At 45.7% G+C, this 21,579-nt stretch overlaps 1 protein-coding gene across 2 annotated transcripts in view; it reads left to right on the forward strand.

Annotated features, from left to right (window-relative positions):
* Window positions 1–21,579, forward strand: part of HYDIN (HYDIN axonemal central pair apparatus protein) — a 446,380-nt gene that overhangs the window by 209,454 nt on the left and 215,347 nt on the right. For both annotated transcript variants that reach the window (XM_043526330.1, XM_043526331.1), the window contains exon 18: window positions 537–689. In XM_043526330.1, the coding sequence (XP_043382265.1) occupies window positions 537–689 (153 nt within the window). The remainder of the gene's footprint in view (window positions 1–536; window positions 690–21,579) is intronic.

The following is a 21,579-nucleotide window of genomic DNA, read 5'->3' on the forward strand; positions in this document are numbered from 1 at the left end:
AATTACAGCTCAGGTGACATAATTAATATTCATTACTTATACAGCTCCATAATGTACATGGCACTTCAGAGACAAGACATGAACCCTGCTCCAAAGAGCTTAAAACCTAAGTGTCTGATTCACACTCACACCAGTGTAACTCTCATGGAGGTATTCCTCATTTACACCAGTGGTGAGTGTGTGACAGCAGAAAAAGTTAGAGGGAAGGATGGGAAAATGTTGAGAAGGGGTAAGATGGGGTGGCAACGGTGAAAGGGAAGCTGAGGGAGAGGTGAATAGGTACAAGTGGGGAGCTTCAGGGCAAATGCAGTTGGTTTGGTGGAACAAGGCAAACAGGGAGGTGGATTCCTCTATCACCAGATAACCATTCTGAATGGATGACCTTCTTCACATGAAGATCACTCAGAATCCCAGGTCTACTCCAGTCATTCCCTACCATTCTGTGTCCAAGGATTGAAAACAGTCTAGGAGAACAATGAGAGCTAGCTGGACCCTTTCAACTTTCCCTGTTTTTGTTTCCCCGTTTCCTGGAGCAGAAGATCCATTTAGTGAGCACTGGTGAAGGCCCAGTTGTCTACGTGGAACCTGCTCAGATAGATTTCGGCAATATCCAGGTTCTAAAGGATGCTTCCTGTACACTCCACCTCTCCAATCAGACTGTTATTCCTGCACCATTTTGGGCACAGATGGTAAGTGCACGGTGGGGCTATTTTACAATGAACATGTAGCTTGGAATATATAGTCTCTAACAGTCTGTGACTTGACTTAATATGCAGCATTCTCCTAAAATTATCTCAGAGAGAGAATGAAATGGGCATGACATAATTCCCCAAAGTGGCTGGCTGAGTCTGCTCTGACGTGCACCTGAGTCACCCCATTAGTGTCACTGGGATCTCACAGGTGCAAGTAAAAGCAGAATTTGGCACTTGATCTTCTTTATAACCTTTCTCTTGATATAGTGCCGGGAGTTTAGCTGTGCTAATCATGTTTATGTACCTATTTGAGAGACATCTTATCTCTTTGTTCCTGAAAGGTAAGCACTTCCGCATAGATCCCCTCAACTGGGTCGCACACATTGACTTCTGGCTTGTGCTTCAAAATTTGCTTGCAAAGCTTTTAGCTGTATGGGAAACAGCATGCGAGGGATCATCCACAAATTACTAATGGGGAGGTGAGCTGGAGCTACTTTGTTTGTAAAGGGAGCTGTGTCGTTAAGTTACATAAATGCTGAGAATGCACTGCGGTATCTTCGTATTTTGTGGCATGGCAGAGTATTTCTGGGTCTTTGGGGAATGTTATAGGGAAAAGACAGTTCAATTCAGTGAGACTTTTTCAACCTGACAGGCTATGCAGGTGTTCTAAAGTGTTAAGTCAGACCCCTCCAGAGTCTGTCGGGGTGGGGATGCCTTAGACAGGAAGGGGGTCGTGCTCTGTGTTTGGAGTTTGCACCCCTCAGTCCGTTGGTCTCTCCCCAGTTGGTGGCAGGTTGCTTCACAGTGATGCCATCTCTGCCATATCTCTCCTGTCTCCCCGTGTCGGGCACAGGTTTTCCTTATTACTTTTTCGGTGAGATATCCTTTATGATTCTTGATCATCTGAAGAAATAGTTTTCTTGCACTTCCTCATATTTCGGTTCCCACAGTACCCAGAGGTGTCTACGGGTCCATCTCCGCTGCAGCCGTGGGTGTGATTTGCAGCTTGTGTAGATGTAGCATGCTAAGAACAGTAGTGAGGACACAGCAGGGTGAGCTTCACTGTGGGCTGCACAAGCCCACCTGACGGCTCTGGGTACATACTGACTTGTGCAGCCCGTCCAGAAGCCCCTGCCGTCATGTCCTCACTTCTGTTTTGAACAGGCTAGCTAGAGTACACGAGCTGCAAATCACACCTGTGGCTGCCGTATAGATGTACCTTGTGATGGGGTGCAGGAGCTTGACCTGGTTCTGAGTGAACAGGGGAGTAACTTTAGCTTAGCTACCTCCTGAGCAGGTACTGAAGAGAAGGTTTGTGAGAGTGGCTGCTTGGGCTGCCGAAGGTGAGGAGGTCAAGGAGTCTTGTGCCTGCTTGTGCCAGCCTGGGTTTGGCCAGAGGAGTTTCCTTGAGCTTAACCAGCACGGCATGCTCCCTGCTAGTGAAATGGGTTGTGGAAATCCCTCTCTGCGTCCCTTATAGTTGGTGATCAGAACACTTCGTGATCCTCAGCTTTGATAAGAGTGATGGCAGCAAGATGTGCACTTGACAACTGGAACACGTCCCTTATGGCTGGTGGACAGCTCGCCGGGTGGATGGTGCACTGTGTCTATATTGTAGGGAAAGGCAAGATGAAAGATCTCACTTTTGCCCAGTAGGCTAAAATCTGCTCTCAGACGTACTTTACACATGCAACTTAGAGCAGGATTTGCACCACACCATCAGGTTCGCTGGTAGATCACCCATCATTTATTCACCTGTTTTGCTGTGATGAAAATGGTAGACACAAGCGTGAGAGACAGATATTGAAATTTGGAGAAAAATAGGCAGCAACTCATAGTAGGGGCCTTTCTTTTCAGGATGACTGTCTGAACTTCTGAAGAAACCCAGTGCTTCCTTTACTGGCTTAGAGGATGCCCATAGCTGCCATTTGATTTCACTGCTTGGATATTTCTGTAGGGCAGACCCTTGTGATACCCTGTCCCCCCTTTAGTAGCAAATCATGAAACCCTGGATCTTTGAAGTCAGGCCTATTGATTGCAGCTCACACTTGTGAAGAAATGGTTATTGATTGAAGTTTATGGAGCACAGATGGGTCATTCACCTTACTGGGCTCAGATGGGCAGCTCGGCTGATTGAAGAAGATTGGATTTAGCAGCAAACAACAGCAGAAGATAAAGGCAGGTGATAGCGTTCAAAATGTAAAGAGAAAAGACCTCCATGGGTATGTCCATCTTCATCCTACTTGCTTTGGTCTTAATTAGTGTGTGCAAGTTGCTGTTCCTGTCCGGTCAGCTAGCTTTCCAGTAACTTGTTTGCTTTATAGAGAAGGAGGTCTTTATGAAAACACACTGAAAAGCTCTGATGATTGGAGATCATACGGGTGTAGAATACACAACTACCCAAAACTATCCATAATGTACAAATCTACACAGTCCTGCTTAGAGCCTCTAAATTTCACCAGATCTGTCACAGGGTGAACTGCTTTCAATAACAGTGACCTGTTTGCTGCAGTGTACTGCCCCTTTCCATCAAGATGAAAGGTGTGCTTGGAATCTCACACTGCTGGGACACTATGGGCAGGCAAGGACTCAGTGATTCACTCAGCCAAGCATTTCTCTCCACTAACATTGTCACTAACGTTGAAACTTACGTGGACTGATGTCCCCAGTGCAATTGCTCAGAGGTCCTGTGGATTGCTCCAAACAACCTACGTGATGTCCTGTTTCTAGCTTTAAGTTTAGCCAGGGACAGAGAGAGTTCAGGTTAAAATGGCCTCAAAAGTTGTGCATTCATAGCGGGTGGCTGGAGTTAACAATTTGTGTGTACCGTTGTCATGCATATGTAGAAATTTGGATCTTCAGGCACAAATTTAGAGGCCAGGTTCAGATCCCTTTGAATATTGTGTCCTAAATGTTGGTAGCAACAGCTAGGTGAATAGTTATCATCAGGATTCCCTTTCTATAGAAGTCCTTATTCTACTCCAGCATGGACACGTAGATTTGATTGGTGTACATAGGATGCTGAGTCATTCCCATCAGCAGATCCGTAAAGATGCAAAGCCTGTTTGTACCAAAAACACCAATCTAAAAGCAAAAAGAGGGAAACTTTTTGTAAGTTGGCCTGTGAATTTATACGTATTGCATCTGTACATGATGTAGGATCTGATCTCTGCACACACCATCGGGGCACACCCACTCTTGTAAAATCCCCCTTGATTTCAAAGTCCCTGTTGACTTCAAGGAGAGTTTTGACTTAGGGCTTGCCTGCACGGCGAATTACTGGCAGCAAGCCAAGGTGTGAACTGACAACACACCAGCTTTCTGTGCGGTAACATCACATATGGGCACTGCTATGGTGCATTTTCAAGTACTACTAAGCCAGGTTGCATAGAAGGACTTTCACTATACTGTTGCAGTGTCCGCATGGGATGTTACTGCATGGCAACCTAGTGTGCTGGAGATGCACACACACCCCCAACCCCCCGCCCCCCCCCCCCCCCCCCCCCCCCCCCCGGCTTGCCACACCGTAACTTTCCATGCAGACAAGCTCCAAGTAAGAACTTCAGGATTTGTCCCCAAAACAATGGTCTTCCAAGGAAAGAGATGCTCTAGATGCCCTTTTAAGAACAATTCTGCATAGGGGTAGGGGGCTGGATGAGATGAACTAATACATTTTTCGCCATCTCTAATTTCTGTGATTCTGTTGATCATAGAATCAAAGAATGTCATGGTTGGAAGGGACCTCAGGAGGTCATTTAGTCCCACCCCCTGCTCAAAGCAGGACCAATCCCTGGCTGGATGATTTAGTTGGGGTTGGTCCTGCTTTCAGCAGGGGGTTGGACTAGATGACCTCTTGAGGTCCCTTCCAACCCTGATATTCTATGATTCTGTGATTCTATGATCTGGAAGGATATCACAACTATGGGATCGTTTCCCTCTGCTCCAGTTGGATGTTCTCCTTCCCTGAGACTTTCATCCTCCTCAACAGCACAGAGGCTGTCAGACCGGGGGACTATTCTACTGTGTCCCAGAAAGTCTCATCTGTGTACCTCTGTGTCTTCCCCAGCTCTTCCAGTTCAGCCACTCTGGTCTCCAAAGCCCATACACGGTCTGTGAGGGCTGGAAGCTCCTTGCACCAAATGCTCACATACGCCAAGTGCCCATATAAGCTGCACTGGGTGCAATAAATTGGCTAGCCCCCTGTCACGGTGCCTTCCCCACTCTGACTTTAGGGTACAGATGTGGGGACCCACATGAAAGACCCCCTAAGCTTATTTCTACCATCTTAGGTTAAAACTTCCCCAAGGCACAAAGTTTTTGCCCTTGGATTAGTTAAATGCTGCCACCACCAAGTGGGGATTTAACAACCAATCAGGGAAGGACCACTTGGAGTTCCTATTTCCCCAAAATATACCCCCAAGCCCTTACACCCCCTTTCCTGGGGAGGCTTGAGAATAAACAAGATGAGCACAGACCAGCCTTAGATTTTTATCACCCAAAAAACCCAATCAGATTCTTAAAAAACAGAACTTTATTAGAAGAACAAAAAAAGATAAGAGAACAACTCCATAAGATCAGAATGGAAGATAATCTTATAGGCAGTCAGATTCATAGAATCATAGAATCATAGAATATCAGGGTTGGGAGGGACCTCTGGAGGCCATCTAGTCCAACCCCCTGCTCAAAGCAGGACCAATCCCCAATTAAATCATCCCAGCCAGGGCTTTCTCAAGCCTGACCTTAAAAACTTCTAAGGAAGGAGATTCCACCACCTCCCTAGGTAATGCATTCCAGTGTTTCACCACCCTCCTAGTGAAAAAGTTTTTCCTAATATCCAACCTAAATCCCTCCCACTGCAACTTGAGACCATTACTCCTTGTTCTGTCATCAGCTACCACTGAGAACAGTCTAGAGCCATCCTCTTTGGAACCCCCTTTCAGGTAGTTGAAAGCAGCTATCAAATCCCCCCTCATTCTTCTCTTCCGCAGACTAAACATCCCCAGTTCCCTCAGCCTCTCCTCATAAGTCATGTGTTCCAGCCCCTTAATCATTTTTGTTGCCCTCCGCTGGACTCTTTCCAATTTTTCCACGTCCTTCTTGTAGTGTGGGGCCCAAAACTGGACACAGTACTCCAGATGAGGCCTCACCAGGGTCGAATAGAGGGGAACGATCACGTCCCTCGATCTGCTGGCAATGCCCCAAAATGCATCCCAAAATGCCATTGGCTTTCTTGGCAACAAGGGCACACTGTTGACTCATATCCAGCTTCTCATCGACTGTAACCCCTAGGTCCTTTTCTGCAGAACTGCTGCCTAGCCATTCGGTCCCTAGTCTGTAGCGGTACACGGGATTCTTCCGTCCTAAGTGCAGGACTCTGCACTTGTCCTTGTTGAACCTCATCAGATTTTTTTTGGCCCAATTCTCCAATTTGTCTAGGTCCCTCTGTATCCTGTCCCTACCCTCCAGCGTATCTACCTCTCCTCCCAGTTTAGTGTCATCTGCAAACTTGCTGAGAGTGCAGTTCACACCATTCTCCAGATCATTTATGAAGATATTGAACAAAACAGGCCCCAGGACCGACTCTTGGGGCACTCCACTTGATACTGGCTGCCAACTGGACATGGAGTCATTGATCACTACCCGTTGGGCCCGACAATCTAGCTAGCTTTCTATCCACCTTATAGTCCATTCATCCAGCCCATACTTCTTTCAAAACATAGAGAATCCCTCTAGGCAAAACCTTTAAGTTACAAAAAGACACAAAAACAGGAATACACATTTCCTCCAGCACAGCGAATTTCACAAGCCAAAACAAAGAAAACCTAATGCATTTTCTAGCTAGATTACTTACTAACTTTACAGGAATTGGAGGGCTTGCATCCTTGATCTGTTCCCGGCAAAGGTATCACACAGACAGACAAAAGTCTTTTCCCCCGCCCCTTCAGATTTGAAAGTATCTTGTCCCCTCATTGGTCATTTTGGGTCAGGTTCCAGCCGGGTTACCTGAGCTTCTTAACCCTTTACAGGTAAAAGGACTTTGCCTCTGGCCAGGAGGGATTTTATAGCCCTGTATACAGAAAGGTGGTTACCCTTCCCTCTATATTTATGACACCCCCACTCTGTTGCTGGACTTCTGCCTGCATTCTCTTTTTACTCCTGCAGCTTGTTCATTTGTTGATGTTTTGTTTTTAGCAGTGAGTGTTTTTGGATTTAAGTTTCATAGAATCGTAGAATCATAGAAGCTTAGGGTTGGAAAAGACCTCAGGAGGTCATCTAGTCCAACCCCCTGCTCAAAACAGGACCAACCCCAACTAAATCATCCCAGCCAGGGCTTTCTCAATCCAGGCTTTAAAAACCTCTAAGGATGGAGATTCCACCACCTCCCTAGGTAACCCATTCCCGTGCTTCACCACCCTCCTACTGAAATAGTTTTTCCTAATATCCAACCTAGACCTCCCGCACTGCAACTTGAGACCATTGCTCCTTGTTCTGTCATCTGCCACCACTGAGAACAGCTGAGCTCCATCCTCTTTGGAACCCCCCTTCAGGTAGTTGAAGGCTGATATCCCCCCTCATTCTTCTCTTCCGCAGACTAAACAATCTCAGTTCCCTCAGCCTCTCCTCATAAGTCATGTGCTCCAGCCTCCTGATCATTTTTTTTGCCCTGCGCTGGACTCTCTCCAATTTGTCCACATCCCTTCTGTAGTGGGGGGACCAAAACTGAACCCAATAATCAGATGTGGCCTCACCAGTGCCGAACAGAGGGGAATAATCACTTCCCTCGATCTGCTAGCAATGCTCCTACTAATCCAGCCCAATATGCCTTTAGCCTTCTTGGCAACAAGGGCACACTGCTGACTCATATCCAGCTTCTCGTCCACTGTGATCCCCAGGTCCTTTTCTGCAAAACTGCTGCTTAGCCAGTTGGTCCCCAGCCTGTAGAGGTGCATGGGATTCTTCTGTCCTAAGTTTAAGGAATGTTAAGTGTATCTAGTCGCCCCTCCCCCAAACTCCCTTGCAAAACTCCCCTGTTAGCCACTCCTGTTCACTAGCTCCTCTGGTCACTGCGGAGCAGGCTTTTTAAAGCCCTGGTTTTCCTGAGTAGGCCCTCCCCCTGGTTAAGGGTTGATGGGTGCTAAAGAGCTTAGCCTCGTTAAGAAGCTGTCAGCCTTGCCTAGCAGGCTGCTAGGCTCAGTACACGGTCCCCAAACAAACAGACCACAAAGTATATTTCAATCAAGCAGCAAGCACACCACAACCAAAAACAGGCACTACAGACAACACTACAGTCACCCACCCACCCCACCCCCAGGGTCACTTAATCGCTCCTCCTTCACCTGGAGAAGTCCCTCGCAAAACTCCGTGTTAGCTGCTCCTGTTCGCTAGCTCCACTGGTTGCTTAGGAGCGGGCTTTTTAAAGTCCTAGTCTTCCTGTGTAGCCCCACTTCCTAGTGAAGGGTTGATGGGTGCTAAAGGGTTTAGGGATCAAAGCCTTATTAAGAAGCTCTCAGTTTTTGATGGTGATTATGTGGTGGTGCAGTACAGCAAACCCTGTGTTCCTATTTGCTCTTGGTGAGAGAAGAGAAAATGTAGAAGAAACCATCATGGTGAAAACCATCATGATCCATGGTTATGTCTTTTTTTGTGGGCATAGTCCAATGGCCCACTCCCATAGGTCTAATCCAGGAGACTGGCCTCCTGGTACCACTCACTCCCTGTAGTCTAGGACCCTATTTCCAGGTTTCAAGGGGTGGGCAAACATTCCCCTCCTTTCCTCCCTCCCTCCAGGTGAGTCTCCTGGATTGGGAGGGCAGGCTGGTGGTTGATTTTCCCCTCACTTTACTGCAGCAGGAAGCTCTTCCAATGGGTTGCTGACTGGCTTCTTTAAACTATCGAGACACTCTGTGACTCACCCCTACCTTTCACCCTATTTTACATTTTACATTTTAAAACCAGCTGATGAGCAGTTTGAGAACCAGGGGCAGTTATTTCTGCTGCATCAGAGGGATGGGGAGCAGGCTGCTGAGTCATCCTTGCAGATCTGGCTGGATTGAAGGGGGAAGAAGCGAGGGTTCCAGTAGATAGTGCCTAGTTGGCTTGGGAGCCAGCTACAAAGCCACCTCTGAAGACACTTGCCACCGGGGGAGTGGGAGGAGAGCGGACCACCTTACTTAATCCCAAAGCCGACCAGCCACTGGAGGTAGGTTCAAATTCAGCTGGAGGAAGAGACACGGGTTAGCTCATACAAAAGTGCAGCTAGTTCCTCGGCAGTTGATGGGTTTCATTGGCACAGATGTTTGCTGAATTGTAGCGCAGCTTGTAAAGACTCCCAGTCAATATCACAGAGCACACGGGGAGACAGAACTTTGTTATGCAGCCTTTTCTCTTGTGTACATCTCGCCCCATTAGTGCAGAATTCGTTTAGTTTCCCAGGTCACACCCTATTGTTTCAAGCTTTTCCCGTGATTGGCTATAATAAAGAGAGGGCCATGTGGGTAGAAGCATCAACTTTTAGTGAAACTTAAAAACGCCACAGATAAATGGATGCTGCCTCTATTACTTGTTCTGGTTGACTGAAGATTTCATTCTCAGCTGGCAGAATCGGATGGGCATGGGGGAGGGATGGCTCTTTACTTTAAAGAGTGTATTTGTATTGTTCTTAGCATCCTCCAACTGCTCTCAATGAAGTCTGAGCAGCCTGCCCTTGGCAAATGAGTTGTTTTTAAGTGTGCTGTAAATTCTGATTTTTCTCAAGCAGCTGAAGAATTAATCTGTCAGTGTTTGTTTGCATGCTGCTTTCTATTGGCAGGGTGCCGGCAAACACTGGCATGCTCGACCGCAGCAAGTAAGAAATGAGAGTGTTAAACGTAGGATGAGGCCTATAGTTGGCACTGTGAGTACTGAATGTTTCCATTGCTGTAGCACCCTCGCACTTCTCCTCAAGCTCATAGCCCCATTGATCTAGTGTTGGGCAAACACACGTGAAGACCTAGTCCTTGCCCTAAAGACTTCAAGGGCCAGACCATCACCTTTGGCACAACTCCATTGATGTAAATGAAGATATACTGATTGACACCTAGCAGGGGATTGTGTAACAAACTACGACTGCAAACATACAGACCCTGCAGCCATCAGCGGGATCAACTCCAGGCCCTCCCAACTTTCTACAGGAAAAATTATGTGGTGAAATGCTCGTAGGAGCACAGGGTTGCCATCCCAGGTCAGGTCTGGGGGTCCTTCTAGCCCAGCACCCTAGCAGTAGCCTGTACCAAATGATACAGAGGAAAGTGCAGGAAAATTATGGAATAACCTGCCCACCAGAAAGATTCTTCTACCCCTCATCAGTTAGTAGTTCCCTTATGCTCTGAAGCATGAGCCTTCATATTCATTATAAATGTTCATCCTAAAGTAACTGGGGATTGAGCACTGGACTGGGACTCAGGAGACCTGGGTTCTGTTTCTGGCTCTGCCACTGGCCTGCTGGGTAACTTGGCAAATCATTTCACCTTTCTGTGCCTCAGTTTCCCAGTCTGTTCCACTGACTTCTTGTGGAAAGCACTTTGAGATCTACTGATGAAAAGAGCTGAGTATATTATTCCTATTAATAATAATTCCCATACATGTCAGTGCAAATCCTTTTTTTAAATCCTATTAAGCTCTTGGCCTCACTGATACTTTGTGGCAATGAGTTCCACAGATTAATTATGCCTTGTGTAAAACACTATTTCCTTTTACCAGTTTTACATGTGCTGCCTTTCAGTTTCATAGCATGTCCCCTTGTTCATGCATTGGGAGGGAAGGTAAATAGCAGGGCTCAGTCTGCCTTCTCTGTACCGTTCATTGGTTTCTGTGTGTATTTCAAAGAAGAAACATCCAAGTAAAAACAAGGACAGCACCTCCTCCCATGTGGATACAGGTCAGGCACAGCTCAGTCTCAGAGGATTCTCTCCTGGCCATTAAGTCATTAGCAAAAACACTTCTGTAAAGAAAAAGTTGCAAAGATATGTGAAGAAAGATAATTGTTTATTGAAGCACCTGATTAGCCACATGCACTGATTTGCACACTCAGTTTGGTCATTTATGCACATATGCGTGCAACTGTGCACCTCTAACGTTTTCACCATCGATTTATTGTGCCTGCAAAATTAGAGAGTATCTGAAAATGTGACCTAATGGCTTAAATGCTGCAGACTCCAAAAGTCCGGATTTTGGGACAACAATAGTGTGAGTATGTGGCATGTTAGATGCATATAGCATGAGAGGAATGGACTGAGTCAGTGGTTCCCAACATGTATCCCTGGGGTTATGCAGAGGTCTTCCAGGGGTACATCAACCCATCTAGATATTTGCTTAATTTTACAACAGGCTACATAAAAACACTAGCAAAGTCAGTACAAACTACAATTTCATACAGACAAAATGAGAAAGTCAGCAATTGTTCAGGGCTAGTGCGCTGTGACACTTGTATTTTTATGTCTGATTTTGTAAGCAAGGAGTTTTTAAGTGAGGTGTAACTTGGGGGTACGTAAGACCAATCAGACTCCCAAAAGGGGTACAATAGTCTGCAAAGGTTGAGAACCAATGGTCTAAGACCTGGACTGGAAGCCAGGAATTTTAGATCTAATCCTCTCTCTAGGGCCATGGATAAGCCACTTCAGCTCTCTTCCTTAGTTTCCCATCTATAAAATGAGCAGAATACTGGACTTATGCATGGGGCAATACGGGGGTTAATTGGTGAATATGTGTAGAGTGCTTTGACAGTGGAAGGTGCTCTATACTGTAAGTATATGATACTTTAATGGTCTCTTCTGCCCTTAAACTCTATGAATCTATGAAATGCTAAGTATTACTATCTCTGCAAAGGTAAAATGGAGATGAATGCATGTCAGCTTCAGGCCACAGGAATCCTGATGGAATTAGAGCATGATGACAACAGCGAGTTGACCTAGTTGGACCTTTCCTTTGTGAGCTAACTTCTCTGTGAGCAGTTAGGAGAGACTATCAGTAAGAAAGACCTACACGACCTCATCTCAGCAGAAAATTCTACTTTGCTGTGCAAATTGCCTCCTGTGGAGCAAGCTAATGAGGTTCCTGCAACCAGTGGACATGCTCAAATTGCCTGTCGCCAAGATCAGATCTATCCTCAGTACACTCCAGAATGCAGAAACAGAGGGGAACATTTTGCACCATTTAAGCAAAGGCTAAAAACACCGGGACAGTTCACTGGGAGTGCGTGGGTGCATCTGAGGATGGTACTTGGCCCAGCAGGACATGCTGTTCTTTATCCTGCCAAATTCCAAAATGCTGTGGACAGTCCTCTTTAATTTGGGGTACATGATGGAATGCCTGTCTCTGTAATAAGGAAAGGACATTCTAAAACTTGCCAGAGGACGGAACTTTCCAGGGTGTGAATCCTGAAGCTAGTCAACTTGATCAGTTGATTGCTGTGCCATTTGTATACCACATCTCTGGACCTGATCCGACACTCAGTGAAGGCAATAGGGGTCTTTCCATTGACCTGAGTGGGTGAGGAAATTTAAATATTTCCTGGGTTTGGTTTTATTGGTAACTGATAAAAATACAAATAAATCTTAACTGCTCCCCAGAGCTGCTGCTGCCATTAATTTGTGTTCCAGTAGTGCCTAGACATCCTAATGGAGATCGAGGCACCATTGTGATCGGTGCTGTACAAACACATTATAAGAGGGAGTCCCTATCCCAAAGAGCTTGCAGTTTAACTAGACAAGAAAGAAAGGAAGATTGTAGATAGAGAACTGAGGCAAAGAGATAATAAGTGTCTTGTACCTGGTCACACAGGGAGCCTATAGCAGGGATAGGAAGTGAACCCAGATCCCTGTTGAGTGCTGTAATCACAAGATGATCCTTCCTCTCAGGCTGTTCCTAGGATTTCCTTTCAGGATCTTCTCTGTCTCAGTGCCTATTTCCCTTTGTCTCAGAGAGACTCTCCGACTTATCTCATCCTGGGTGGAGCTAACACGATCTGCCTATCAGCACGAGTCAGCAGTAACTGCTCTGCATCTTTATTTAGGATTCTAGTGCTGGAGCTTAGGGTAGCTCCACCCAATTCTGATTCAGGGTCCTAGAATCTACCATCCTGTTACAATGGTGTTTCTGGCATTCCTAAGAGGAAACTCCTATCTCTCTGATCTTTGCTGTTAAAGGAGCTATTTCTCTTTTCTGCACTAGGTCTCTCCGTTTTTAGAAGTGCAGCCAATTTTTTTCTAGATTTAATCCTAGGGCTTTGTGTGCAAGATGAGGGCCTCATTGGCTACGATGTTGTGTTGGCCAGTGATATATTGAATTGCAGTTGGTCTGCTCTCTGCGGAAGGTTTTTGTCCTCTCCCCAGCGTTTCCTTTCCCTGGTAGGAGAAGATGGGAGCTGTGGAGCAGCCACTCTGAAGGTTGGGGCCATTGTGCAACTGAAAGGGTCACTGGACTGTATCTCCCTGCCAGGCTAATGACCCATTTAACCAGTGATAGTGCTAGCCCATTGGAGGCCCTAAGCAGGAATATCCCCCCACCCACCCACAACACATACTAATAACTAAAAGGGGGCTCCTTGAGCTGCTCGGGGCCCTAAGCAATTGCTTAGTCTGCTTATGCCTAGCATTTGCTCTGCATTAGACTCTGCTGTCACTGTTGTGCTCTTCTCCATTGTTCTTTTGACTCTTCCTTAAGAACTGCTGCTAGCAGTGATGGTCCTTCAGGATCAGACTGAACCTGGCAATCTGGGCATTGTGTTTGTAATTGTCTAGAAGTTACTTTGATTCATGTTGTTCAGACTCTGAGCTGGGCACTCTTCATTCACTGTCATAGTCTGCACTGGGGGGGGGCTGAAAAGGTTGCTTCATGCAAGAAACCTGTGTTGGAGTTGGACTGGGGCCTATTTCCACCTCATTTAAAAATCCCGCCTGAGAGAATGTAGTCACTCTGGATAGACGGACTGGTAAGAATAACTAAACACTGCTGGATTTGAAGGGCCAAAATTCTGTTTCACTGGTGCAAGGCCCTGATCAAAGTGGCCAAATCCTTCTAATTAGCTGGCTATAACTGAACTGAGTGTCATGGCTCCAAACTCATGTCCCTTATCAATTTTCTGCCCTTCATAACGTCTAATGTATAATAGTTGTGTACTATAAATAGTTGGCACTTTTCCCATTGGGTCCATATTGTTGTTTTATTTATAATTGCTTTCTTCACTTGGTCACTGAACCAGGATGGGCTTTTAGTCAAAGTTGTCCTCTCTCCCAATTGTTAAATCTTGGCTTTTGGCCATCTAATAAACTCTTCTTAAAGAACACTCAATTTTCTTTCACATTTTTCTGTTGAAATTTTTCCTCCCAATCAATTTCACTCATAACTTTCCTCAGCTTTGGGAAATTAGATAAATAGATAGATACATACAGTTGGGACTGTTCTCTTTGCCCTTATTGAATGTAAGCAGGTTATGATCACTGGACCCTAAGCAATCAGCAACTTCTAGTTTTTATCTGTCATACCTCATGTTGGGTGCAATTCTTTCTCTGTTAAAAAGTTATCATTCATAATTTTTAAAACTTCCAATGATGTTTTACTACTGGCTGCATAAGACATATACTCCTGCATATGTCTCCCAAGTGGAAGTCCACATAACAACACCATTTTTCTTTCCACACATTATAGATAGGTGTTTAAGGAGTAATTCATCCTGTTTTCTGGTTAGATTCAGTGGTCTGTAACAGATCCCTACCAGTTCCCCCCTCCTGGGCTATGTTAGTTAGCACATTCTTCTTTTGTACGCATCGCAAATCATTATCTAGATTAGTGGTTTTCAACCTGTGATCCATGGACTCCTGGGGATCTCCAGATTAAGTCTGAACTGTCCAAAGGGGCCCACACCTCCATTTGAAATATTTTAGGGGTCTGCAAATGAAAAAAGGTTGATCTAGGTTGTTCAGACATCTGATTGCTCCATCACTGAGGGTAGTCAGATGTTGCAGTCCACCCTCCAGTTTTCTAATTGTGCACTCCTCCACCACATGTCTGACCATCTGCATCACTACCCTGCAGCCACACTGTGAAGAACGGGCTAAGCCAAATTTCTGCATTGTCATCCACTCTGGCTGTTCCAGTCAGCAGCCTGTTAAGTCTAGTCCAGGATCTGCTTCCCAGGTTGCAAACAAGAGGATGTGAATCAGGGCTTCTGAAGTTTGTCAGCAGACCTGTTTCTCTATCCCAGAGTTACTGTCACTCGACTAGAACATAGCTATCAACCCTGATATGCTGTTGTTCATCCACGCCTGGCACTGGGCTGGCAGCACTAGACAGGAGTGCATGAACAGCCATTTTAAAAGGAGTTTGTGAAGACAATCGTGGCAAGTCAACAAGAACTGCAGGTGTAGGTGTTTTCTTCTGAAGTCAGGCAGATCTTCTTTGGGGAAGTATGCATTGCTTATTGGCACCTGTTGGAGCCATAGTCAGCCTTGCATGCAGCAGGATGTTTTCATCTGTCATAGCCCTCCGTGCAGTTTTAAGGGTGATAACATCTCATTGAAGTTTTGAGGGAGCTATGTGAGCCAACACATACAAATTAGATGTTAATTTGTGGCTAAGGCAACTACTAATAATACGGCTTGAAATTCATAGAATCATAGAATCATAGAATATCAGGGTTGGAAGGTACCTCAGGAGGTCATCTAGTCCAACCCCCTGCTCAAAGCAGGACCAATCCCCAACTAAATCATCCCAGCCAGGGCTTTGTCAAGCCTGACCTTAAAAATATCTAAGGAAGGAGATTCCACCACCTCCCTAGGTAACGTATTCCAGTGTTTCACCACCATCCTAGTGAAAAAGTTTTTCCTAATATCCAACCTAAACCTCCCCCACTGCAACTTGAGACCATTACTCCTTGTTCTGTCATCAGCTGTCACTGAGAACAGTCTAGATCCAAATTAGTCTTCCCCTAAATTAGGGGAAGGTTTCTAACCATCAGAAGAGCAAAGTTCTGGAACAGCCTTCCAAGAGGAGCAGTGGGGCCAAAAATCTAACTGTCTTTGAGACTGAGCTTGATAATTTTATGGAGGGGATGGTATGATGAAACTTCCTACAATGGCATGTAGTCGATCTGTGACTTCTAGCAGCAAATATCTCCAATGACATGTGATGGGAGGTTCTGAGTTACCCAGAGAATTCTTTCCCAGATGTCTGGCTGGTGGGTCTTGCCCACGTGCTCAGGGTCTAACTGATTATCATAGTTGGGCTCAGGAAGGAATTTCTCCCCGAGGTCAGCTTGGCAGAGACCCTGGGGGGGTTCTCCTTCCTCTTCATCATGGGGCATGGGTTACTTGCAGGTTTAAACTAGTGTAAATGGCGGATTCTCTGTAACTTGAAATCTTTAAACCATGATTTGAGGACTTCAGTAATTCAACCAGAGGTTATGGGTCTGTTACAGGAATGGAAGGGTGAGGTTCTGTGGCCTGCAAGTGCAGGGAGGTCAGACTAGATGATCATGATGGTCCCTTCTGACCTTAAAGTCTGTGAGTCTATAGGTGGCTGTGTTCAGTTCAAATCAATGAGGTGCACATGCTGATTTCTGCCCCAAACTGCTGCACAATATTCCACTGGAATAAATACCAGTGCCAGGACTGAGGTTTGTCGAACATTTGCCTGAGGGGTTGATTGGCCAGGTGTCATGGACTCACGGGAATCATGCTCTCTCCTGGCTCCGTATGGTCCCTGAGAGGAACCCCCTTCAGTGGGACAGCCCTTCTCAGGGGGTCCACTCTCTGTTGGGGGTCAAGCCGTAGGCCCTTCCGCCTCCTGGAACCACACCTCTCTGAGCGCTCAGCATGCCTGTCTCTCTCCGTGAGCTCCCTCAGGGAGTTCACTCACTCTGGATCCCAAGGCCTCCACTTCCAGAAAGAATGATGCAACCCTGATCTCTAGACCGGAGTGACTCTCAGCCAGCATAAAACAGGAGGATTTATTGAATATCTGAACACAGGATAGGAAATTCTCTGGGCCCTTGGGCCTAGCAACAGTACATCTAGGTCTGTCCTGCATCCAAATGGGCTCTGGCTGCTCTCTCTCCCCAGTCCAGAAACCCCCTTCTTCCTCCCTTCACCTTCCCCCAAGTCCCACCTCTGTCCTTTGTCTTCTCTCCCAGGTAAACAGGCTGCATGGGCCTCCTTTCCTCTCAGCTTCTCCTCTCATCCGCCCTTTGTTTCCCCACTGGCTGGAACTGGCTGGTCAGGTCACTGGGATCCTCTCTCCTCAGTCCTTTGTCCTCCCACTGGCCAGAACTGGCAGTGACTCTGAGCTGGGCCTCCCGGTCACCAGTCGCCAGGATATCCATTCTCCAGGATGTCGTCCGAGGTCCCAAGTGCCACCGCTGGCCCTCTGTAACAACAAACTCCCTCTCTCACCATCTCATTAAACCAGTAACAAACAAGGGAACTGAGTCCCACACCCTCTGCAAGTAAACCATTGAAAATACAAGAAAACCTCCCGCTTCATCACAGTAGGCAATTGCTCAAATGGAAGGTTGTGGCCACCGTCTTAGACTCATTTAGTATAAATCTCCACTGAGGAAAGTAGGTGGCCAGAACATGATGTCCTGGCTAAGTGACCCTTCGTTATTGTGTAGATTGTTACCCACACCAGAGAGACAGATGTCATCCACATATATGTATTATTTGCCTCAGTTGTTGATAGGTCATAAATATATATGTTGAAAAGGAGAGTAACTAGAATGGATCCTTGTGGGAGTCCGTTATGCAGATGACTAAGTTGGCTGACTTTGTCTCTGCCTTGCAAGATGAAGCTCTGATTCATTATCATTTCCATAATGAAACACACCCTGAGCTTATCGGAAATAGTCTGCAACAACTTGGTGTTCAGCATCACATGTCAGACAGTGTCATGTGGCTGACAAGTTCACCAGAATAGCACCCACCTTTATCTTGGGTACAATGTCCTCAAATGAAGGCAGTGGTGGTTTGATAACCTGGTTGATGCACATCAGAATCAAGCTATCCATTAGCTTCTATGTAACATAAAGGAGAGAGATGGGTTGATAGCTCTTAGGATCTTCCAGCAGTTTTCCTGGATTTTGAATAGCAATGACCTTTGCCATGCGCTAGACTTTTGGGATGCAGTTGCCCTGGAAACATCCATTAAAGAAACAGAGCAGCCAACTTTTGGGCCTCAATGAAGAAGGAACTCCAGATGAAGGTCCTGTTTTGAGCAGGGGGTTGGACTAGATGACCTCCTGAGGTCCCTTCCAACCCCGATATTCTATGATTCTATGAAGGTTATCCTGGCATGGAGCCTTTCCTGTTCCCATAAGCTTTATGGCCTGGTACAGATCTTTGTCTGAAAAGGAAGCCATCAGGCTTGAATCCACACTGGGAGCCTGCCACCTCTCTGTGACCTCAATTCTGACCACAGGGCTGAAAGACTTGTCCAAGTTCTGTGTACAACTGTTAGCCACTAGCTGGGATGCGATAGTGTTTGCGGTGATTGGAAACTCCTTTTGGCCAAGGATGGAATCTCCAGAAAGTTTTTGATAGTCTTCCAGACTTTCCGACTAGAATGAATCTTTATGACTCTCTCTCTCCATCAATCACATCTGGTTTGAGCCTGCAGTTGACTGAGTTGCTTGTTTTTATTAATGGTCTCTTGGACATTACCAGCATATATGAATTTCTGGTAGAGCTTAGTTGCCTTTGGTGATCACCCAAGTATATATTGTCAGGAATTAACTTCGTAGCAGCTACATTAACTAATTCACAGAAAGTTTAGTAGGAGTAATTTATGTCGGCTGGACATAAAAAATACAACTCAGCCAGTTCGTTAACCGACATCTTTAGTTCTGCTTGAAAGACCTCCTACCAAGCTCTCTGAAAATTCCACCAGACCTGCAGTAGACTGTTGTTGATATCTGTAGGACCATGGTGATCAAAGACGCACATTGACCCATATGCATTCAAGATCCTGCACTTCTGAGTTATTGATAACTCTAAAACAGATAATGGTGTCCTTAATGTAAAGTGCCACTTCTTTTGCTCCCTCTATCCTTCCTAACTGAGTTATAACCAATGATTTTAATATTCCAGTCATGTGAATCATCCCACCAGGTTTCAATAAATGCTAAGTACATCAAGTTTTTTCTCATCAATGAGAATTTCCAATTCTTCTTGCTTGTTACCCAGACTCCTAGAATTGGTATGTCAGCAACTGAAATAATGCTTCTCTTCACATTCTTTGTCACATCAGCTCAATTTGTTTATAACATGCTGAATTTCAGTTTGTACCACATTTGCCTTCTTAGCAAAGAAGACTTCCAGCTAGTCTTCCACCAAGTAGTTTAGCCACCTACCTACTACCTGTGAGATGCAGGCTTTCCTGTTTGTACAGCACTCTCTCCAACTGCAATATGGCGCAGTGTGACACAAATCCCAAGTCTTCAGCTTCACAACCCAATCGTGCAGCCAGTGGTGGTCTCATCCAGTATTTTCTGCCTTCTCTCACTCATGGGACCAGTAGGAACTCTGTGAATATCACCCAGACTTTTCTCTTCTTCAGCTCCCTTCCAAGGTCCCTGAATTCTTTTATAATTGGTGTAATTCCACACAATGTGAAGAAATTGGTTCCAAGTATATCATCACCAGTGGAGACTTGCCAGATGACCTCATAATCCTATCCAATATTGCTGGTTATATCTCTTAGTTTCATTGCAGCGAGACAACACACTGTCCTGTTGTCCTTGTGCTCCTTGCTGAATTCTCTGTCCATTCTTTTTAGTATGGAGTCACCAGTGACAATTGCTTGTTTTCTTAGGATGGTTGAAGAGTTTCTCTTGGTAACTGCTAGGTTCATACTGCAAGGACACTCATCAAGTATATCCCCTGTATCTTACTGTTCCATTCTTCCAGAGACAGATTTCTTGGTAGTTGACTTGCTGAGTATCTAATAATGACTCGATACTTCTAGCTGGGTTGAATGCTTCCAGGTTATCTTTCCCCTCTTGGTCATAAATCATCAGTCCACACCTTTGGTTCCTACTCTCTCCAGTTCTCTTATTGCCAATCCTTTCCCTTGTGGCAATGATTTCCAAATGTCATTGTCCAAGCGTGGTCCAGGGAGGTGTAAATTATTTCTGACTGTGCAAGTATGGCCTCATTCCCTGAGAGAGGGCAGGTGGCTTTGCTTCTGTCTCTCTTGCTTGGGAGCACTTTAAGTTACAGCTGGAGCGCCATGGGAACCTCATTGGTTGAGGCTGTTAATTGCTCCAGTTGTGCCGGTCATGACCTCTTCCTGGCTCTTAATATCCATTTTGGGGGGCCCTGCTCTGGAATTCTACAGGCACTGTGTGAGGTGGGGAAGTTGTGACCTCTCCTTCCTGCAGCAGATTTTCTGTCTCTGGGGCCACGTGCTGTTGTTGGCAGAAGCCAACACAGATACTGGAGTGACTCTGGCCCTATATGTCTTCATCATCTTTTTCCTATCATTACAATGTCCTGTTCACTAACAGTAGGCCCTTCCTTTGGACCTGCACCAAACTAATTAGTATGTTATGCAAATCCTTTTTATCCAGGGCTAATGTCCCCTCCCTGAAGCGGTCAGCCATAGGGATGCTGGAGCACTGTAGGTCTGCATTGTGTTACAGTGGGAAATGCACACAGCTGCCTTCATCTAACCATTCCATTACTATTCCTCAGTGTTAGTTTTTGTGGTGCAATGTGCTGCCTGACTCGCAGATTCACTTCTACAGCAAAGCTGTCAGGTCTCTTTTTCAGGCTAGCTACCTTGTGTCAGTATGAATCAGAAGATAGATTGAACATTAATGTCAATCTAAACCTAATGTCTTCTGGCTTGAAATAGAACATGCTAATAGAATAGTCTGTTTTGCTGCACCCTACTGGATTTCCCTAGTGCTAGTGACCAGGTGGGTAATGGGTGCAGGAGAGGTGGAGAGGGATGGTGGCGCCATGTGTGTATTGAACAAGCTAGGCTTCTCCTGGCCTCTATGGTGCGATGTCTTCAAGTTATCCATTTTAAATGATCAAAAACTTAAAAGAAGTGAATGCATTTGGTCAGTAATGCTTTGGAGAAAGTTCAAAAGGCTTTATGCAGCATCTGTGGTCTGGCTGGGGGAGTGAGCAAAGGTTACCGCTTTATTCACAGATTTCTTTAGTACCCATGCATTTCAATGGGAATGCTAGAGTGGTGGTGTTCACATGGAATCGTAGACTTGTAGGACTAGAAGGGACCTCAAGAGGTCATCTAGTCCAGTCCTCTGCACTCATGGCAGGACTGAGTATTATCTAGACCATCCCTGACAGGTGTTTGTCCAACCTGCTCTTAAAAATCTCCAATGATGGAGATTCCACAACCTCCCTAGGCAATTTATTCCAGTGCATAACCACCCTGACAGTATTATCTAGAGGTTTATCGCAGGAGTGGGTGGGTGAGATTCTGTGGCCTGCATTGTGCAGGTGGTCAGACTAGATGATCATAATGGTCCCTTCTGACCTTAATATCTATGAATCTATGAATCCCTGACAGCTGTCAGGGATGGTCTAGATAATACTTAGTCCTGCCATGAGTGCAGGGGACTGGACTAGAGACCTCTCGAGGTTCCTTCCAGTCCTATGGTTCTATGATCATGTCCCTCTCAGTCTTCTCTTCTCCAGAATAAACAAACCCAGTTTTTTCAATCTTCCCTCAGAGGTTATGTTTTTTAGACCTTCAGTCATTTTTGTTGCTCTTCTCTGGACTTTCTCCAGTTTGTCCACATCTTTCCTGAAATGTGGCACCCAGAACTGGACACACTACTCCAGTTGAGGCTTAATCAGCGTCAAGTAGAGAGGAAGAATTACTTGTC

The sequence above is a fragment of the Chelonia mydas genome, chromosome 12 (assembly GCF_015237465.2).
Source record: "Chelonia mydas isolate rCheMyd1 chromosome 12, rCheMyd1.pri.v2, whole genome shotgun sequence".
NCBI lineage: Eukaryota > Metazoa > Chordata > Testudines > Cheloniidae > Chelonia > Chelonia mydas.